Here is a 22,465-nt window from a genome sequence, read left to right as displayed (position 1 = left end):
ACCTGGTGTTTTCTGTTGTGACCCAGGTGGGCCATATATGGAGGTCCAGCCTTTCTGGACGCGAATGCACTGGTAATCAGGGGTGTTATGGACTAGATGCTGGAACTGCTTCACTGCCCCGTGACTTCCAGGCCTTCTTTCTGCACCTTCCCACTGGTTTGGGAAAATGGAATGGGAGCAGCCTTCTGCCACTTCCTAGCTGAGTGAGTCGGAGCAAGTCCCTTTTTCTGTCTGGGCGCCAAGGTTTCCTCCAGCTTGCAGAGCCATTGTGAGGCACCTTGGGCCCAGGAAGCCCACGGCAAATGTCCTGCTCTGACTTCATAGAGAAGAGTGCTGCGCTCAGGAGACCCACTCGCAGAGGGGAGGGGGAGGGGGAGGGGAGGGGTGCAACCCGCAGCTCTAGACTGACCTTAGGAACTTGGGGCTGGGCTTTGGGGGTCCAGAAGTAGTGACACACACTCCTTTGGCCACCTTCACCAAGGGCCTTTTTTCCTCCATCCTCCCAACCTCGCATGAACTGGCGGAGCCAGCGTCAGCATTTTTCGGTGCCATGTGGAAGATTTTATTTGTAGACTCGAAAATTTGCCCGCCCAACCCTCCCGTCCAGCTGATTGCGCGATCTCCGCCCTTTCCTCACACATCAGGCTCCCATCGGGTCACTCCACCTGCGTGCACAGAGACCTCAGTGTTAGGTGCTAAGATCGCCCCTAGAGGGCGCTGTTGCTTGGTAAGAGGGCACAGGGACAAGTTGGAGATGCTGGTTTTGCTGAAGGGGAAGCCTTCCTTTAGCTGGACCGCCATAGCTAATGGTCCCCTTCTTTCAATGGGGCCTCATTGATTCCTAGGAGGGATTGAAGTAATGTGTTCTTCCTATTTTCTTTTTATTTCCTTTTACTTTCTTCTCTTTTTTCTTAGTATTATTTTGCTAAGGAACTTAGAGTAAATTTCATTTGAAGCATGAAAAAAATCAAACAAATGGAGGGTTGATTTGGTAGGATCGGGGATGGGATGCAGCAAAGCCCAATCTGGCTACGTTCCTCCATAAACTGGTTCATTTAAACCTCTATGAGACTGAGAGCCACAGCAATTCTAGGCCATCCCAAGGCCTCCTGGCAACAAGATGACCCACCTTGGAGCCTACACTTTCAGTGTCTTTCTTTCCCCAGAGCCCCTAGTTGCATTCTGAGAAACCTAAGTCCTGCCATTATCCTGATGTTTGGCTTGGTCAATGGCTTCCCCCTCTCTGGCAATAGAGACAGAGCCTCCCAGCCCTGCCAGTCACTGTCCTTAAGACTTGGGATCCCAACTGGGCATGGTGGCACATGCCTGTAGGTCCAGCACTTGGGAGGCTGAGGCAGGAGGAATGCTTGAGCCCATTGAGTTTGAGACCAGCCTGAGCAACAGTGAGTCCCCATTGCAAAAAAAAAAAAAAAAATTAAGATTGAGGCTGGGCCCAGTGCTGCATGCCTGTAATCCCAGCAATTTAGACTAAGGGAGGAGATCACAAGTTTCAGTCCAGCCTGGGCAACTTAACTCCTTCTCAAATAAAAATAAAGGGCTGGGGATGTAGCTCTGTGTTAGAGCACCCAGGATTTAATCCCCAGTAGCACACCAAAAATTTAAAAAACCTTAGGATCCTGAGCCTACTGACTCTAGGACTCTGCGTCTGGCTCAGGGTGTGCACCTCCCTGTCACACCCACCTTGTATGAATGGTACATAGGCACCTCAAGTGATGCAGAGCAAAAGCGGGTACAGCAGCGCTTGACCCAGCGCAGGCTAGAGGGTCTGCACATGACGCGGGGCCCTGGGAGGTGGATTCGTCTGGGCAGCCCCTCAAACCAGATATTCTGGCCACCTGTATCCAACTGCTTCATGTCCCCCATAGGACTTCTGTGGTAGTGGGTTTTCAGGAAGATGACTCTACGGCTCCCAGTAGATGGTTGCTTCCCCCGTGTTCCAGTGTTCAAGCCTTGACTCCTCGATGTCCTTGGGACCTCAGGCTCCACCTGATCTAGTGGCACTGTTACAGTTGGCTCCTTTTCCTTGTTCCTTTTCTCTGATGCTATCTCGGGCTTCCAGTCTTCGGCCCTTGTCTCCTTAGATTCCTCCGTAGACTCTTCTTTCTTATTCTCCAGTGTCTTCTCAAGGAATCTAGCTTCCTGGAGTTTTTCGTTATTCTTTTTCACTTCATTGCAGACACTGTCTCTGGCAGAGAGAGAAAAGGCTGTCAGCAGAGCAGGACAGGCTCTGGTTTCCTGGCCCTGTCCTGAGGAGGTTGCTATGCAGCCAACTCAGGGGATCCTGTTGAGAAAGAAAGCTAGAGAGGGGCTGAAAAGGAACTTGTCCATCACCCAAAGGCCTGTGCCTAGTGACAGGGCGTGGTTATGTATTGGCAGAGGGATGGGAGAGGCTGGGAAGGCAGAAGGCACAACAAGTAGTTACAACATCTAGGAATACATGATGTGCGTCGACCACCAGGTTAGGATTCTGCCTCTGGATTTCAGTTGAGAGGGTGAACAGTCCAGAGGGTGTTTTTCATTGTTGTTGTTGTTGTTTTTGTTTTGTTTTGTTTTCAGATCATGTCTCAAGAAACATTAGGGTTCTGAGGAGGTGTTTCCAAGGCCCTCACTGCCCCAGGGTGAGGACAGGATGAGGGCAGGATATTCCCTAACAAAAATATAGTTCGGGCTGGGGATTGATATTGGAGAGGTTCCACTGCTTTAAAAAAAGTTGGGAAGCAGGCATGGTGGCACATGCCTATAATTCTAGCTACTGAGGAGGCTGAGGCAGGGAACTGAAAATTCAAGGCCAGCCTCAGCAACTTAGGGAGGCCCCAAACAATTTAGCGAGACCCTGTCTCAAAATAAAAAAATAAAAAGGAGTGGGGCTCAGGGGTAGGGCACTTGCCTGGTACCTGTGAGGCATTGGGCTCAGCGCCACATAAAAATAATAAAATAAAATTATTGTGTCCATCTACAACTAAAAAAAAAAATTTTTTTTAAAAGGGACTGGAGGTTCATCCCTAGTACCAAAATAATAATAATTAACAACAATAATAATACCAAAATAATAAATAAAGAAAGTTGGGAAACTGTGATGCTTCTGATTCTATACTTCCTAGTTGCCTGCGTCTAGGAGGCCAAATCAGAGGACCCCAGAGGAGGACTTAATCCCCAGGGTGTCTAATAGACTGGACCCCTGTAAAGCCCTATCATAGCCCATTGTCACCATGTGGAGAGGCAGGCTCGAGATAGCAGCAATACTGGTGATGTAATGGATGCTGTTAATTGGAGGCCCACTGTCAGGCCCAGAATCCTCATGAGACTTCTGCTAAGTATGAGGCAGTGAAGTAGCAGAGTAGCTTGTAGAGCAGAGGCTTTGGAGTCAGACAAATGAGGGTTCAGAATCTGCTCCTTCCTCTTACCAACTATGGAACTAGGGTGAGAAATTTAACCTCGGCTTTATTTGTAAAGCTGAGATAATTCTGTGTACCTATTAGGATTCTTGGGAAGAATAAACTAAATGGGCAAATACTTGTGTAGTGCTTAGCACAGTAGCTGGTGTTAGGTACTTAGCAGGCACCTAATGTTAGCTTTCTTAATATTCTGATGTGACTTATGAGGAAACTGAGCCTCACCAAGATATACTAATCCTCAGACTTCTGGGGCCAGTCTGCAGGTGAATCTCTGGGCTGGGTTAATGGGAGGGAGAGGAAGAGTGACCCCACCCACTCAGTGCTGCAGGTCGTGCTTAGGTTCATAATTGGATGACTACAGCAGTGTTATGGCCATAGCTTCAATATCAGAAAGGAATGACTTCAAATCCTAGCTCTTCCACTCTTCAGTTCAGCTAAGTGAGCTAAGTCACTTCATCTCTTGAGTCTCAGTCCCCATCAGTAGTAAAACAGGTATAATAAATTCCTGTCTTAGGGAGCCTTTGAGAAAAATAGACCTATTCTCTATTTTCTTTAAATAGACCTATTCTCTATTTTCTTTAGCACACCCCTGTTCCAAGTAACGACAGCTATTGGGTCCACGGTGAGGGTAACATGGGCTCACCCAGAGGAAATACGGAGCATCTTCGGAACTCTGAGCACTGAATTCCAACACCGTCTTGCTAGGCTATGCAGTTCTTGGATCCTGCGGTTGGAGCTCTTGAGTAGCTTCAAGAGTGACAAATTTCTTAATACCTGTTGGGGGCAAGAAACCAGAGAAACAGGGGCTGGGATCGTGGATCAGTGGTAGAGTGCTTGCCTGGCATGTGTGAGGCCTTGGGTTCGAATCTCAGCACCACATATAAATAAAATAAAGGTCCATCAACAATTTAAAAAATATTAAAAAAAAAAGAAAGAAACCAGAGAAACAGAAGCTTCAGCTCTCCTTGGATAGCCTTCCCGTGCTCTGCCTCTGGGTCATTCTCAGCTCAGGACTGGGTCTGCTGACTCCTCTGGGGCATGTGGCCTGGCAAGCAGGAGCAGCTCTGCACCTGGAATCAAGCTCCCTTAAACTGGGGTCAGAATGAGCTCTCACCATTTTAAGTCGGTTCCGCTCAATTGTTTTGCAGACAGGCTGACTTATCTTGTCTTGTAGTTTCTCATCTTGCATCTGAGGGAGGGGGAGAGAGAGAGAGAGAGTCAGCTAGTGCAGGAGGAGTCCCCCGAATGCCTCCATTATGCCTCTCCATTTGACCAAATGTGGTTTGATCAGCCCCAGACTGGCAGTTTTGTCACCCTGGTTTGGGAGCAGAACTGGGGAGACCATTTTAACTCTCTAGATCTCCCTTCATCCTTCACCTTCCCTTCCCCCTAGGCTGGAAGGTCCCTGTCCTTGGTATGCCTGGACTCTGTTAAGGCCCCTTCTAGGGGCTAACTCCAGGGTCCAGTCCGAAGTCTGACCTTGGAAACCACTTTGTTCTTGGGCCCCTTTGCTGATGGACTCATGCTGGCGCTGTGAGGCCTCAAAGACTGAAGGAGCAAGACTGGTGCCAGGCACTGTCTGTGCCCTGCCCCTCGAAGTTCAGACAGCACTCAAGCCAGCATCAGATGCTGGTGCTGGAGCTCCCAGGCAGGGGAGCTGTGACATCACTGAATGTGACAGCAACAGGGCTGGGTCTCCAGGGAGTTTGTGTGGAGGGCAGGAGTAGAGGGTGGAGGATGAGAAGGAAACTCCCATCTGTGGAGAAACACACACAGTAGGGGACAGGCAGCTGCATACGTGATCATAACCTCCCTGCGAGGTAAGAGGATTATCCCCTCTTTTTAAATGAGGAGGCCAGGGTTCAAAAAGGTTCAAAATGGCTCAAAAATTTACAGCTCAGTGATGGTGGAGCTGGAAACCTGACTAAGGTCTCACAGCTCAGGAAACCTGGCTTCTCAAATCATGCTCATCTATTCTATTGTGTCACTTGTGTTGACGGCACTTGCTACATGCCAGGCGCTTTTTTAAGTTCTGGAATAAAAGAAATTCATACTCTCAAGGAGTATACTTTCTAGTGGAGGAAAAACAAAACAATGTGTATGAGCATAATGTTTCATTATTTACCCATTGAAACAAAATATATGTGGTTGTGTGTTTATTATACATTTTAGATTTTATTTTTGGTACCAGGGACTGACCCCAGGGGCACTTAACCACTGAGCCACATCCCCCAGCCCTTTTTATTTTTTATTTTAAGACAAGTCTTCCTAAATTGCTCAGGGTCTTGCTAATGCTGAGGCGGGCTTTGAACTTGGGATCCTCTTTCTTCAGCCTCCAGGGTCACTGAGATTAAGGAATGTGCCAACATACCTGGCTTAGATCATAGTCTTTTAATATTGAGGTTTATTGTCTCAGATTTTTTTTCTAGGTACAATGGAATAGTTTTTCTTTCTTTTTTTTTTGTTTTTTGTTTAATTTATATTATTAACATTTTCTCTATTTCTTTTTCTTTTTTGGTACTGAGGTTTGAATCCAGGGACACTTTAACACTGATCCTCAACCCAGCCCTTTTAGTTTTCTTTTTATTTTGAGATAGGATCTAGATAAGTTGCTTAGGGCCTTCCTAAATTGCTGAGGCTGGCCTTGGAATTGCAATCTTCCTATCTTAGCCTCCCAAGTTCCTAGAATTATAGGCCTGCACCACCATGCCTGACTTCTCCATTACTTTTTAATTTATTTTTCTTTTCTTTTTTTTTCTTTTTCTTTTTTGGTGCTAGGGATTGAACCCACAGGCACTTAACTACTGAGCCACATCCACAGCTCTTTTTATTTTCTATTTTGAGACAGGGTCTTACTAAGTTGCTTAGGGTCTTCCTAAATTGCTGAGGCTGCCTTTGAACTTGTGATTCTCCAATCTCAGCCTCCCAAGTTCTTATCATAGGCCTGGGCACCACACCCAGCTTCTCCATTACTTTCTTAAGGCTAGACCTCAGTCAATAATATTTTCTTCTATAAATATGTTAGGATTTGGGGGCCACAGAGTTATGGCCCCAAACTCAACTGCTCAATTCTGTTGTTACAGAGCAAAAGCAGCCATATGTAATAAGTAGTGAATGGGCATGTCGGTATTATAATAAAACTTTATTTGCAAGAACAGTCATGGATTTGATCCATGCCAACCCTCGTCCATTCAACAATAAATTAAAAGCCAATTTGTCATGCTTACCTATTTCTGTGATATCAATACTCCTATCACATTTGATTTAAAGTTACCAGTTGAGGGACTAGGGTGAACCTCAGTGGTAGAGTGTTTGCCTAGCATACACAAGGCCATGGGTTTGATCCCCAGTGCCATAATGACAAAAACAAACAACAGAAACAAAAAACAAAGTTTGCTAAAAAAAAATTTTAAATAAAACTAAAAGGGCTGGGTTGAGGATCAGTGGTAAAATGCCCCTGGATTCAAACCCCAGTACCAAAAAAGAAAAAGGAAAGTAATAAAGAAAAATGTTAATAATGTAAATTAAACAAAAAAGCTATTCCATTGTACATAGAAAAAATATCTGAGAAAATTTACTATCACTATTATATCACTAAACTCAGAATAGGGCCAAAATGCCCTATAGCATGCCATTTGATGCTCTATGTTTCTACTGTGTATAAATAAGGTCCAGAAGATGCACATGACTGTAATCCCAGGCCTTGGGAAGCTGAGGTAGGGGGATTGCAAGTTCAAAGGTCAGGCTCAATAATTTAGGGAGGCCCTAAGCAACTTAGCAAGATCCTGTCTCAAAAAATAAAAAGTGCTAGAGATATGGCTCTGTGTTAGAGCACCCTTGAGTTTAATGCCCCCTCCCTCGTATCCACCCCTCAAAAAAATTCTAAAAGATGGTTACAAAGGTTAGAAAGTGATGGGTTTGAGGATTTTTTTTCACATTTTTAATATCATTTATGTAATTGTAAATTTCCATACTTTAATTTTTAATGATGGCCATGGTTAACAATTAGCCTGCAGAGTTTCTCAAGATGTAACAATTGACTTTTGTGAGCCTTTATGAGCCAGCCCACCACTGTTAGGTCAGATGGAAATAAGTGCTTGGAACAAAGTAAACAGGTTGAAGGGGACAAGGCAGGAAAGGTAGAGGGTTTGCTGCATTAAAAAGTGGTGTCAAGGGGCTGGGAATGCAGCTCAGTTGGCAGAGCGCTTACCTAGCACATGTGAGGCACTGGGTTTGATCCTCAGCACCACAAAAAAATAAAGTATTTTGCCATCTACTACAAAAAATATGTATTTTTAAAAAGTGTGGTCTGGAAAGATTCACCTACAAGATGAGATCTGAGCAGGACGTGGAGGAAAGAGGGAGAGGACAACGGTGGTGGCAACAAGAGGAAGATAAAAGCAAAGAGGAAGTTGCAGTGGGCTGGGGACAGATGGTGGCAGGCTTCAAAGGACAGTGGTGGCTCTGGAGCTCTGGTGCCTAGCTGGCTGCATCAGAGGGGTCCAAGAGCTTGTGAGAAACAGCATCCCGGGCACCAGCCTCCGTAGGCCGGTCCAGCACCCAACCAAGGTTTGGGACCACTCCACACCCCTGATAGGGACAGAGGGTACAGGCACAGGAGTGCTTGGCTCTGCCTTTGAGGGTGACGGACCAAGCCAAGACTGTGGGACATAGTTCTTCATAGTTTTACCTTTTCCAGAATGTCCCATAATTGGAATCCTACGGTAGGTAGCCTTTTTGGATTGGCTTTTTTCTCTTAGTAATCTGCATTTAAATTTATTCTATGCCTTTTCTTTCTTTCTTCTTTTTTTTTTATACTTTTAGTTGTAGGTGGACACAATACCTTTATTGTGTTTATTTTAGTTTTATGTGGTGCTGGGGATTGGACCCAGGGCCGCACACATGCTAGGTGAGTGCTCTACCACTGAGCCTCAGTCCCAGGCCTCTCTATGCCTTTTCATGGCTCATCAGCTCATTTTGGTGCTTAGTAATATTCTATTGTCTGGATTTATCACAGTTTATCTTTCACCTACTGAAGAACATCCTGATTGATTCCAAGTTTTGACAATTATGAATAAAGCTGCTGTAAACATCTGTGTGCAGGTTTTTGGGTGGACATATGTTTTTGATTCCTTTGGATAAATACCAGGAGTGCAACTGCTAGATCATATATTTAGTTTTCTAAAGACCACCAAATTATCTTCCAAACTGGCTCTACCTGGTACATACCTTTCAATGCCCACCCATTTGCTTCCTTTCTGAAGTTGTGCCCACCTAAGCAGCTCATCAACAAAGGACCAGATTCTGTACATCCACAGTGGCTCCCAAAAGCAATTTTTCATAGTCCATCTTGTTTGATTCTTCTATTTACATGGGAAAAAAACCAGCATTCATGACCAGTAATGCACAGCTGGAAAATCTTGGGATTAAATCTAAGGATCTTGCATGAGAAAATTCTACTCTTTAAAAAAAATGGTAAAATACACATAACATGCTGGGCATTGTGGTACAAGTCTGTAATCCCAGTGGCTCAAGGCTGAGACAGGAGGATTACAAGTTTGAGGCCAGCCTCAGCAATTTAGCAAGACCCTGTCTCAAAATTAAAAAAAAAAAAAAAATAGGGCTGGGGATGTGGCTCAAACAATAGAGCGCTTGCCTGGCATGCATGCAGCCCAGGTTCGATCCTCAGCACCACATACAAACAAAGATGTGTCCGCCGAAAACTAAAAAATAATATTAAAAAATTCTCCCTCTCTCTCTCTCTCCCTCAAAAAAAAAAAAAAAAAAAGAAAGAAAAGGAAAAAAAAATAGAAGGGGCTGAGAATGTAGCTCAGTGGTAGAATGCCACACATCAAAAATGGTTATGATGGGCTGGGGATGTGGCTCAAGCGGTAGCGCTCTCTACTGGCATGGGTGCGGCCCAGGTTCGATCCTCACCACCACATACAAAGATGTTGTGTCTGCCGAAAACTATAAATACTAAAAAAATTTTTTTAAAATGGTTATGATGGCAAATTTTGTGTTATATGATTTGTTTTGGGTAGTAGGGGATTGAAGTCAGAGGTGCTCTACCTCTGAGCTATATACCTGACCCTTTTTATTTTTTATTTTGAGGCAGGATCTTGCTAAATGGCTCAGGAAAGCTTGGAACTTGTGATTCTCTTGCCTTGGCCTCCTAAATTGCTGGGATTACAGCCCTGTGCCACTGCACACCCAGCTCTTCAATGTGACCTTTTTTTTTTTCTTAATTTTATTTATTTTTTTGGTACTGGAGATCAAACCCAGATGCATGCTTTCCCACTGAACCACATCCCATCCATTTTTATTTTTTCAGACAGGGTCATGCTGAGTTACTTAGGGCCTTGCTAAATATTGAAGGTAGCCTCAAACTTGTGATTCTCCTGTCTCAGCCTCCCAGGTTGCTGGGACATTAGGCATGTTAGGTCAGTGTTTGTCTTTTTGGGCCTGATTTTAATTCACTTAGCATAATGTCTTCAGAGAATTTTCATGTTGTAGCTCATGTCAGAATTTCCTTCTTTTTAAGGCTGAGTAATATTTCTATTGTGTATATACCACATTTTGTTTATACATCTATCAGTCAAAGGACATTTGAACTGTTTCTACTTTTTAGCTAATGCTGCTATGAACATGAATATACAAATATCTCTTCCAGACCTTGCATTTAATTCTTTTGAGTATATACCTGGAAGTTGAGTTGTTGGATTATATGGTAATTCTATTTGTGTGTGTGTGTGTGTGTGTGTGTGTGTGTGTGTGTGTGTGATCAAACCTAGAACCATACATGCCAAGCATGCATTGTACCAAGGAACTATACAGCCAGTCCAGTAATGCTGTTTTTAACTTCATAGTAACCACCACATTGCTTTCCCCAGTGGTAATCCATTTTATATTCCCACCAGCTGTGCACAGGGGTTCCAGTGTCCCCACACCCCCACCCACACTTGATATTTTCTGGTTTTTTTTTTTTCAATAGTAGTCATCCTAATGAGTATGAGTTTCCACTCTTTTGTTGCTTCTCATAGTTTGTGCTTTTGTTCTTTAGGTTTTTTGAGGTATATTTTATTTTAGATACAGTAAAATACACCCTTTTTAATATACCATTCTATAATTTTAAACAAATGTGTATTATTGTATAGCCACAACAATCAATAGAGAGAATGTTTTCATAACACCACTAAGTTCCTTCAAGTTATCTCTGTGTAGTTAACCTCTCCTCCCACGCCCAGCCTGGAAACAAATGATGTGTTTTTCAGTCCCTGAAAACATTTGCCTTTTTCAGAAAATCATACAGAGTCATGCAGTATGTAGCCTTTTGAATTGGGATTACTTTCGTTCTTTCTTTCTTTTTTCCCCCAGTACCAGGGATTGAACCCAAGGGTCCTTAACCACTGAGCCAAGTCTCCAGGCCTTTTGAGACAGGATTTCAATAGGTTGCTTACAGGCCTGTCTAAATTGCTGAAGCTGGCTTTGAACCTCTGATCCTCTTGAGCTGCTGGGATTTCAAGTGTCCACTGGGATTACTTTTATTTGAGGTTCACACATGTTGAATGTTAATTATTTGTCTCCTTTCCTTATCGTAGTATTTCATTCTATAAATATATTTAATCATTAAAGGATATCTGGGCTAGTTTCTCATATTCAGTGGTTATAAATAAAGTTAATAAACCCATTTGTGCACAGGTTTTTGAGGGAGTACAGGTTTTTACTTCACTTGGATACCTACCTAGAAATGGGATTACTAAGTCATATGGTAATTATATGTTTAACTTTCTAAGAAACTGCCAAACCATTTTCTGAAGGAGCTACACTAGTTTGTATTCCCACTAGCAATGTATGAGAGGACTAGTTGTTCCATATCCTTGGATACAATACACTTGGTATTGTTAGGTGATTAGATTTTACTAGTAGATATGTAGTTGTATCTCATAGTATTGGCAATTTGCATTTTACCTAATGACTAATAGTGTTGAGCATATATTCATGTGTTCATTTGAAAGTTGTCTTCTTTGATAAAGTGTCTATTCTTTTGCTCTCATTTGTGTGTCCCATCATCAGAAAGATCTCTCTGTGCTACCCCTGCCCCTCAGCCCACTCCTAATCCCTAGAAACCGATAATTATCTCCATCTCTATAATTTATTTCAATTTATTTTGTGAGCTGGGTGTGGTAGTGCATTCCTGTAATCCCAGTGTCTGGGAGGCTGAGGTGGGAGGAGTCTGAGTTCAAAGCCAGCCTTGGCAATTTAGCAAGGTCCTAACAAACTTAGTGAGATCTTACCTCTAAATAAAAAATATAAAAGGGCTGGGGATATGGCTCAGTGGTTCATCACCCCTGAGTGCAATCCCTGGTACCCAAAACCAACAAAAAGATTATTTTGTGAATGGACTCCTGTAGGATAGGACTTCTGAGATTGTTTTTTTTTTTTTTTTTTCAGCATAGTGCTCTTGAAATCCAGGTTGCTGCATGTATTGATAGTTTATTCCCATTTATAAACTCAAAAAAACATTATAGAATCACAGAAGGTTTCCAAAAAATATAGAAAGAGATGACCTGGGCTGGGGATGTGGCTCAAGCGGTAGTGCGCTTGCCTGGCATGCGTGCGGCCCAGGAGCGATCCTCAGCACCACATACAAAAAAACAAAGATGTTGTGTCCGCTGATAACTAAAAAATAAATATTTAAATTCTCTTTCTCTCTCTCTCTCTCTCTCTCTCTCTCTCTCTCTCTCTCTCTCTCTCTCTCACACACACACACACACACACACTCTCTCTTTAAAAAAAAAAGAAAGAAAGAAAGAGATGTCCTGAGTACCCTTCACTCATTTTCCTTGAGTTGTAACATCTTGCGTACCTTTTGTGCTATGTCCAAGCCATTTGACAATTCATATAGCCACCATAATCAAGATGCAGAACTGTCCTGTTATTCCAAGGGTCCTTCATGCAGCTTACAGCCACAGCCAGTCCCTCCTTATCTCACTGCTAACCGCTGGCAGCCTCACTCTGTATAATTTTATCATGTCAAGAATATTATATGAGGGGCTGGGGATGTGGCTCAAGCAGTAGCGCACTTGCCTGGCATGCGTGCAGCCCGGGTTCGATCCTCAGCACCACATACAAACAAAGATGTTGTGTCCGCCAAAAACTAAAAAATAAATATTAAAATTCGCCCCCCCCCCCTCTTTAAAAAAAAAAAGGAATATTATATGAGTGACAGGGCTGTGGCTCAGTGGTAGAGCGCTTGCCTAGCATGCATGAGGCACTGTTTTCTTTTCTTGTCCTACGGTGCAGTTAAAACTCCCAAAACTCCTGTACCACATAAATATAAACAAATAAAGTAAGGTATTGTGTCCATCTACAACTAAAAAAATATTTTTTAAAAAAGAATATGAATGGAATCATATAGTATATAACCTTTCAAGATTATTTTTTATTTAGAATAATGCCCTTTATATCCTCCAAATTCTTAAGTGAATAAATGATTTGCTCATTTTATTTCATTTTAAAGGAAAAAGACGCCTTACTGCTTTTCTAGCAAAGAACGTAAACTTGTTCCTTTTTTTGCTGCTCCATGGTGTGGATGCACCAATTTGTTTGACCATTCACCTGTGGAGGAACATTTAGATCATTTCCAACTCAGGGCTATTACAAATAAAGCTGCTGTAGACATTTACACACAAGGTTTTGTGTGAAGAGAGTTTTCATTTTGACAGTTTTCATTTCTCTGAAATAAATGCCAAGTCGTGTGATTGCTGGATCATATGGTATATGTATGTTTAGTTTTCCAAGAAACTGCCAAACTATTTTCCAGGGTGACTATAATATCATTTGACATTCCCACCAGCAATTTATGAGTGATATAACTTCTCCGCATCCTGACTTGCTTTTAGAATGGTCACTATATATTTTTTTATTTTAGCTGTCTAATAGGTATGTAGTAACATCTCATCATGTTTTTTTTTTAAGCTTTTTTTTATTGTAGGTGGACACAATACCTTTATTTTATTTATTTATTTTTATGTGGCACTGAGAATTGAACCCAGTGCCTTGTACATATGAAGTAAGTGCTCCACCACTGAGCATAACTCCAGCCCTCGTCACGGCTTTAATTTGCATTTAGGGAAATGTTGACATGGAATATATTTGAATGTGTTTATTTGCCATCTCTTCATTCCCTTTGGTGAAATATCTGTTCATGTCTTTTGCTCATTTTCCAATTAGATTTTTGTTTGCTGTTTTTTTTTAACTATTTAGTTTTGAGAGTTTGTTTTTTTTATATTCCAAATATGAGTCCTTTGTAAGATATGTGATTTATAGATGTTTCTTCAAATTTGTATACCTTTTGTTTTCTTGTCATACGGTGCAGTTAAAACCCCCAATACTCTGTTGAATAAAAGTAGTGAGAGCAGATATTTTTGTCTTGTTTTTGAAATATAAATCTGAGTACACACATACACATACACATGCATGCATGTGCACATATATTTGGTACTGGGTATTGAACCCAGGGCCCTTTACCATGAGCTACATCCCCTAGTCTTTTTTACTTTTGAGATGGGGCCTTGCTAGTTGTTGAGGGGCTTGTTTATGCTGAGGCTGGCCTTGAACTTGGGATCCTCCTGTTTCAGCCTCCTAAGTCACTGGGGTTTCAGATGTGTACCACTGTACCTGGCTTTGTTCTTGCTCTTAAGGGTAAACAATCTTTCACCATTAAGTATAATGTTAGCTTTGGGGGTTTTTGTAGGTGGTCTTTATCAAGTTCAAATTCTCTATTCCTAGTTTCTTGAGTTTTTTAAAATATTTTTTTAGTTGTAAATGGATACAATACCTTAATTTTATTTATTTTATTTTTATGTGGTGCTGAGGATTGAACACATTGCCTCAAACATGCTAGGTGAGTGCAATATTCAACCAGGCTTGCATTCCTGAATAACTCCACTTCGTGTTGTTTGTTTTATGTATTGCTGGACTCAGTTTGCTAATAGAGTAGTTCCCTCTCCACCCCTCTCCATTCACTTTTTTTACTGTGGTTTCAGTTATCAATTTAAGCCTAAACTTAACTGTGTTACAAAAATATTAAATGGAAAATTCCAATATAAAAATAAGTTAAATTATCAGTCATTCTGGTAGCATGAAGACCAGGTGCCTTCGGGTTCCATCTGCACAGAATGAATCATCCCTTTGTCCAGCATATTTACACTGTGTATGTTTTCTGTTCCTTAGTCACCTAGTAGCCATCTCAGGTATCAATAAGATCAACTATCTTGGTATTGCTTGTATTCAGGTAACTTATTTTACTTAATAATGGCCCCACAGCACAAGAGTTGTGATGCTGGCAGTTCAGATCTGTCTATTTTGAAAAGAGAGGGGGAGAGAGAGAGAACAGATATACAACATTTATTGTAGCATGTTATATTTTATTAGTTATTGTTAATCTCTTATCGTGCCTAATTTATAAATTAAACTTTATCACTGGCATGTATGTATAGAAAAAATATAGTCTATATACAGTTTCAGGCATCCATTGGGGGGGTCTTGGAATACATCCTCCACAGATAAGAGGAGACTACTGTATTCTGTTGAAGATTTTTGTGGGCTATTTTTATGAGGGCTATGGGTCCCTGTTATATGGTACCTTTGAAATGGCATAGTTCTATATAAGAGTGGATTTAAATTAGTTATAAATGTATATTGCAGACTCTAGGACAACCATTTAAAATTTTTAAAAACAAGTGTAGTTGCAAGCTGAGAGAGAAAACAGAATTATGTAAAAAATGCTCAATTTTAGCTGGGTGAGGTGGTGGCACATGCCTTGTAATCCCAGTGACTTGGATCCCAAGTTCAAGGCCAGACTCAGCAATTTAGTGAATTGACTCAAAAATCAAATAAAACAGCTGGGGATTAATTCCCAGGTACATGCCCCTGGGTTCAATCCCCAGTACTAAGAGGGAAAAAAGCTCAATTGAAACCAGAGAAAAAGGCAGAAAAGGGGGAAGGAAGAAAAAAGAACCAAAGAACAAGTGCAGCAAATAGAAAAGTTCCAAACCTGGTAAATATTAAGCCAGTTACATGAACAGCTCTATGCCCTGGAATTCCACAACCTGGATGACATGTATCTATAAAGTGTTTTGTTACATTTTATTTTGGAACTACCTTCAACTGGTTTGGTATCAAGGTAATACTGGCGGTTTCCTCATAAACCCTCATAAAAATAAGTTGAGTAGTATCTCTCCTCTTCTGTTTTGTGAAAGAGATTGTATAGAGCAGCCTAGCTATACCAGTTAAAAGATCAGGATTGTTAGAGAATACTAAAGAAAAAAAAAAAAAACAAGACCCAACTAACTATATGTTACCTAAAAAGCCTACTTTAAACACTAATCATAAGAAACCTGGAGTGATTATATTAATCTCAGAGAAAGCAGACTTAAAAAAAAATTTTTTTTAGTTGTACATGGACACAATACCTTTATTTTACTTATTTATTTTTATGTGCTGCTGAGGATCGAACCTAGTGCCTCACACATGCTAGGTAAGGGTGCTACCACTGAGCTACAACCACAGCCCTGCAAAGCAGACTTTAGAACAAGGAACATTAGTAGGGATAAAGTCATTAAACGATAATAAAGGGATCCATTCTCTTAGAAGACATAACAATCTTCCATGCATAAGCCCTTATGCCAAAATGTTTGTGGCAAAAGTTGGTAGAGTTCCAGGGGAGATAGAGAAATCCTACTCTAGTGGGAGACTTCAACAACCTTCTTTATAACTGATAAATCAAACAGGCAGAAAATCAGTAAGAATATAGATGCCTGATGCTACCAATCAACTTGATCTAACAGGCATTTGTAATTTAACCAATAATAGCAGAATATACATTCTTATCAAGCTCACATGGAACATTCTAGAGAACATATTCTGGACCATAAAATATACCAGAACAAATGTGAAAGAATAGAAATCATACAATGTATGTTCTCAAGTCACAATGGAATCAAACTAAAAACCAAGATATTTGTAGATTAAACACCACACCACTAAATTATACATAGATCAAAGAAAAAATTGCAAGAGATATTTTTAAATATTTTAAACTAAATGCAAATGACACTATAGTTTATCCAATATGTAGAATGCAGAATAAACTATGCTCAGAGGAAATTTGGTATTAAATACATATATGTTAGAAAAGAAGAAAGATCTAAAACTGATCTGAGCTTTCAACCTTCTGAGATTAAAAAAATAAGAACAATTTAAGCCTAAAGAAAGAAAAAGAAAATAAAGAATTAAAAAGTAGAGGACTGGCTGGATGGCCTACGCCTGTAATCCAGTGGCTCCAGAGGCTGAGGCAGGAGGATCTCAAGTTCAAAGCCAACTTCAGCAATGGTGAGGCACTAAGCAACTCAGTGAGACCCTGTCTCTAAACAAAATACAAAATAGTGTTGTGGATGTGACACAGTGGTTGAGTGCCCGAATTCAATCCCTGGTACAAAAAAAAAGTAGTGCAAACTGGGTGTGGTGGTGCACACCTATAGTCCTGGATACTTGGGAGGCTGAGAAAGAAGGATCACTCCACGCCTAGGGAACAGAGTGAGAACCTGTCACTAAATAAATAAAGTAGAACATAAATCAATGAAATTAAAAACAGGATGACAATAGAGAAAATCAGTGAAACCAAAAATTATTTGAAAGATAAATAAAATTAACAGACCTTTAGCCAGGGTAACCAAGAAAAAAAGAAAGAAATCACAATCTATTATTAATATTAGAAATGAAAGAAGAGTCATTATTACTGATCCCATGGACAATCAATAGGATAATAAAGAAATATTTTGGACAACTATATGTTCTCAAATTTGACAACTTAGATGATATGTGTCTATTGGTACGGCCTTAACTGGTTTTGCTATCAAGGTAATACTGGTCTCATAAAACAAGTTAGGAGGTGGGCTGGGGATGTGGCTCAAGCGGTAGCGCGCTGGCCTGGCATGCGTGCGGCCTGGTTTGATTCTCAGCACCACATATCACCAAAGATGTTGTGTCCGCTGAGAACTAAAAAATAAACATTAAAAAAAAATTCTCTCTCTCTCTCTCTCCCCTCTCTCTCTCCCCTCTCTCACTCTCTCTTTAAAAAAAAAAAAAAACAAGTTAGGAGGTATTCCCTCCTCTTCTGTTTTCTGAAAGACATTGAATAGAGTTGTCATTAATTCTGCTATAAAAGTTGGAAAGAATTCTCTAGTGATACCGTCTAGGCCTGAAGATTTTTCTTTCAAGAGTTGTATGTTGCTGCATGTGGTGGTGCACACTGTAATCCCAGCAACGAAGGAAGCTGAGGCAGGAGGATCACAAGTTCAAGGCTAGCCTCAGCAATTAAAGAGAGGCCCTAAGCAACTTAGCAAGACCCTGCCTCAAAATAAAAACATAAAAAAGGGCTAGGAATGCAGCTCAGTAGTAAAGTGCCCCTGGGTTCAATCCCCAGGATACTCTCCACCAAAAAGAACTAATTTTTTAAAAAAGACTTGTTTGGGTTTTTTTAAAACTATAAGTTTCATTTTTTTTCATAGTTATGGGGCTACTTAAATAACCTATTTCATACTGGGTGAGTTTTGGGAAATTTGTGCTTTTCAAGGAATTGGTCCTTTTCAACAAAATTGTCAAATTGACGTGTATAGAGCTGTTCCTAATCATCCTTTTTTATCTTTTAACATCTGGGGGAGTCTGTAGGATATACTGTTTCATTCCTGATATTCATAATTGGGGTCTTCTCTCCTCGTTCTTTGTCAATCTTTTTTTTTGGGGGGGTTATAAATGTTCCAGTCCAGAACCAGAAATCTCCTTTTAACTTTTAATCCCTTTATCCCTATTTATTATCCCTTTCTGATAATAAACCTTTTAAAAATGTGCAGATCACTTTGGGTATTATTGAACCTCACTGTCTTACACTAACTTGAGACAAGCCTTTCTCCACCTTAGGTTTCTGCTCAGATGGCCAAGTGACAACAAACACCTTCAGGCTTCCTAAGGATCCCTGTTGTTCAATTCAGAGGGTCTGTGGGGTGTCCTTCAAATTTGTTGGAGCTCTTTGACTGACTGAATCTTACTCTGGGGCACTGCCTTAAATCTTTCTGAGATGTTAACAAAAGATTTAATTGTTATATTCCCAACAGGGTTTCCCGGCAGTGCCCTGGATTTGAACTTTGCTAGGAAGCTCTTTCTTACTTTGCCGTTGTTTGCTCTTGGGGAGGAATTTTCTAAACCATGAAGCTCTCTCATGTTTAACAGTCCTTCCTTTTAATTCACAGCTTCTCAACCTCAGCACTGTGGACATTTTTGTGTGTGTACAGTGGGGACGGGTGGTTGTTTGAGAGGGGCTCCTCTGTGCATGGTGGGATGTTCAGTAGCATCCCTGGCCTCTACTAATTAGATGGCAGTAGCAACCTCCCCAGCTTTGACAACTAAAACTGTCTCCAGACATTGCCAACTCTCCCCTGGGATAGTTCTGTCTTCTGAAAACTGTTGCTTTAGTTTCTCTTTCCATCTGCACTTTACTATAAGCAGCAAGAAACCAGGTGGCTCCTTCATTGCTTTGCTAGAAAATATCCTTACTAGATCACCCATTCGTTGGCACATTTGTGTTTTCCATTTTACTGCAGGTAACAGGATTGCTAAACTTTGTGCTTCAACATAGTTTCCTATAGTATTTACCTGGCTTTTCTGCCTGTCCCCACTGTAATTGTACCAAAGGCCGAGGCTTGTGTTTACAGCTTCTTCCAAGCACTTGAGGCTCACTGTATTATTCTGAAAGACCACTCTCCAGTTCCTGTGCCACGACACATTTTAGAGTACTGGGACTAGCAGCACCCAACTCCAGTACCAACATCTCTCTGTTGTCAATTGCTGCATAACAAATGAACCCCAAATTTAGCAGGTTAAAAGAACCTGCTTTTTTGCATCTCAAAGTGTTTGAGCATCAGGTATCCAGAAGTGGTTTATCTGAGTAGTGGCTCTGCCTCCAGTCTCTCTCAGGTTTCAGTCAAGCTAACTTGCCAGGGTTGCGGTCATCTCAAGGTTCTTATGGTGACTGTTTTTAGAGTCACTCCTGGATGATGGCAAGCCTTAAATTGTCACTGGCTGGTGACTAGAAGCTTCTGTTCCTTGCCATGTGGGCCTCTATAGGGTTGCTGACAGTAGAGCAGCTTGCTTGCCTTAGAGTGTCAAGCAATAAAGTGCGCACCTGAGACAGATGCTGCACTTTTTAAAGCCTGGATTTTAGAGGTAACATACCATTAATTCTGCCATATTGGTTGGTTACCCAGCAAAGGAGAGAACTGCAGAGGGAATGAACACTGAGAACTGTTTGGGGGCTAACTGCTGCATTTTAGTTTTATTCAATTCAAGATATTTTTTTTCTAATTTCCCTCTGGACTTTGTCTGATTCATGTTTTCTTTCTTTCTTTCTTCTTCTTTTGATGCCAGGGATTGAACCCAGGGGTGCTTAACCATTGAACCACATCCTCAGCTCTTTTTTCTTTTCTTTTTTTTTTTTTATTTGAGACAGAATCTTGCTAAGTTGCTGAGACTGGCTTTGATCTTGCCATCCTCTTACCTCAACCTCCTGAGTCACCAGGATTACAGGTAGGTGCCACCAGGCCAGGCTGACTCATGTTTTATTTCTAAGGACTAGGGGTATTTTTCAGATATCTTTGTTATTATTTTTATTTTAACTCTGCTTAATTCTTCTAAATTTGTTGAGGGTTGTTTTTATGACCCAGAATATGATAGATATCTTTAAATGTGAATGTGCAGTTGAAATGAAGATTTATTCTGCTATTGTTGGGCAAAGTGTTATGAAAATGTAAATCAGGACAAGTTAGTGATGCTGTTAAGGTTTTCTTCTTTTAGACTGCTTGTTTTATTGATTACTGAGAGAAAAGTGTTGCATTATCTAAGCATTGAATTCTCTGGATTTTTCTATTTCTTTTTTCATGTCTAGTGGTTTTTACTTTGTCTTTTTGAAGCTCTGTTATTAGGTGTGTATGTACTTATGATTATTAAGATTTCTTGGTGAACTGAACATTTATCATTTGATAATTTCCTTCTTCATCCTGGAAATATTCCTTCTTCTGACACCTTCTTTGTCTGATATTAATATTGTGACTTTGAACTTGTCTGATATTAACATTGCCACCTATAATACCAGTGACTTGGGAGGTGGAGACAGGAGGATCGCAAGTTCAAGACTAATCTTAGCAAATCAGTGAGGGCTCTAAGCAACTTAGCAAGCCCCTATCTCAAAATAAAAAATAAATTTAAAAAGGGCTGGGGATTTTGCTCAGTGGTAAAGCATACTGGCCTAAATCCTGAGTACCCCTGCTCCCCATAATCACACATATATATATATATATCGCCACTCCAACTGCTTTAACTATATTGGTATGATTTATCTTATTCTGTCCATGTACTTTTTTTGTAGTATTGGGAATTGAACCTAGGGCCTCATATATGCCAGGAAAGTGTTCTTGCCTCAACCACATCCCAAGCCCTTCATCCGTTTACTTTTTAAAAAATATATATATTTTTTAATTGTTGATGGGCCTTTATTTTTTTTCTTAATTTATATGCAGTGCTGAGAATCGAACTTGGTGCCTAGTAAGCGCTCTACTATGAGCCACAACCCCAGGCCCACCCATCCATTTACTTTCTTTTTTTTTTTTTTAAATATCTTTATTTTATTTTTATGTGGTGCTGAGAATCAAACCCAGCGCCCTGCGCATGCCAGGCAAGCATGCTACGGCTTGAGCCACATCCTCAGCCCCCCATCTATTTACTTTCAACTCATATATATTTCTTTATGTGTAAAGTGCTCTTATAAACAGCATATTATTGCCTCTTATTTTTTCCCAATCTAATTTCTTCTAATTGGTTGTCTTTTTATTAATACACTTGGATTAAACTTCAAGTCCATCTTGCTATTTGTTTTTATCTTTTCATTCTGTGCTTTTTTTTTCCTTTTTACCTTCTTTACCAAATTTGGGTTGATTGATTATGTTGTGTCATTGCATTGAGGCAGTTTATTATTCATAGCACAACAGACAACATGAACATCAGAATACTTGCATGGGTTCCCCTGGCCCCGCATGCCTCAGGTGGTGCAGTGGGTGCAGATGTGTGGCACATACACATGGTACACACGTGGGGGAGTGCTATAGCTCAAGAACTTGCTGTTTCTTGCCAAGTCATAAGCAAGCCTTCCTTGGTCTAGGAAAGACATTCCCATCTCACAAAATTTCCAGCTGTATTATACAATTTTGAGCAAGGACCCAGGTGAAAAAGATGACCTTGGCATCTCAACAGATTCAGCTAGACACACTGAACACAAAAGGCCCAGGTAGAATGCCTCCCAACATTGATTATTATGTAATATTTATTTATATAATTACTTACTTTTTCACAGTCATTAATTTTTTTTGAAATAAATTTTATTGTGTATATACTTAAGGTATACAACCTGTAGATAGTAAAATGGTTACTATTGTGAAGCAATTAACATGTCTATCACTCACATGGTTATACATTATAACATTTTTATGATTTTATGTTATCTGTTCATCATTGGCTTATTAAGACTTTAAAAAATTTTAGTGGTCACCTTTGCATTTATTATATATACCTATATATATCTACATATGTATAACATACAAATATTTTTTAGACAGATTCTTAATTAGTTGGTGAGGCTGGCCTCAAACTTGAGAGTCTTCTGCCTCAGCCTTGTAAGTCACTGAGATTGCAGGAGAATGCCACTGTACCCAGCTATAATATATATATCTTTAATCAGTTTATTTTCCAATAATATTATACTACTTCTTATGTAAGATAAGGGCTCTTCAATAGCATATTTCCAATTCTCAAACCTATCATGTTTATATTATTTTTGACATACATTTTACTTTTACAATATATATGCTATAAACCCACAATGCTTTGCTTTTTTTAAAAAAATTTTTCTTAGTTCTACATGGACACAATATTTTTAT

The 22,465-nt window shown here is 40.4% G+C and overlaps 2 protein-coding genes across 5 annotated transcripts in view; one reads left to right on the top strand and one right to left on the bottom strand.

Moving 5' to 3' along the window:
• Window positions 1-22,465, top strand: part of Sys1 (SYS1 golgi trafficking protein) — a 37,630-nt gene that overhangs the window by 9,639 nt on the left and 5,526 nt on the right. The window contains exons 4-5 of one of the 4 annotated variants that reach the window (XR_013439892.1): window positions 14,297-14,325; window positions 19,987-20,063. The exons of 2 other annotated variants lie outside the window; for them this stretch is intronic. The gene's annotated coding sequence lies outside the window, so the exon portion shown is untranslated. The remainder of the gene's footprint in view (window positions 1-14,296; window positions 14,326-19,986; window positions 20,064-22,465) is intronic. One more of the 4 variants, XR_013439893.1, reaches the window with a different exon arrangement.
• On the bottom strand, window positions 608-4,940 carry Tp53tg5 (TP53 target 5). The gene is made up of 4 exons (XM_040275029.2): window positions 4,896-4,940; window positions 4,531-4,605; window positions 4,060-4,190; window positions 608-2,206 (listed from the first exon to the last, which is right to left on the bottom strand). The coding sequence occupies exons 1-4, from the start codon at window positions 4,938-4,940 to the stop codon at window positions 1,672-1,674; spliced, it is 786 nt and encodes a 261-aa protein (XP_040130963.1). The 3' UTR covers window positions 608-1,671.

Source organism: Ictidomys tridecemlineatus, chromosome 5, assembly GCF_052094955.1.
Source record: "Ictidomys tridecemlineatus isolate mIctTri1 chromosome 5, mIctTri1.hap1, whole genome shotgun sequence".
NCBI classification, from domain to species: Eukaryota; Metazoa; Chordata; class Mammalia; order Rodentia; family Sciuridae; genus Ictidomys; species Ictidomys tridecemlineatus.
This window is presented reverse-complemented; position numbering and strand designations above follow the sequence as displayed.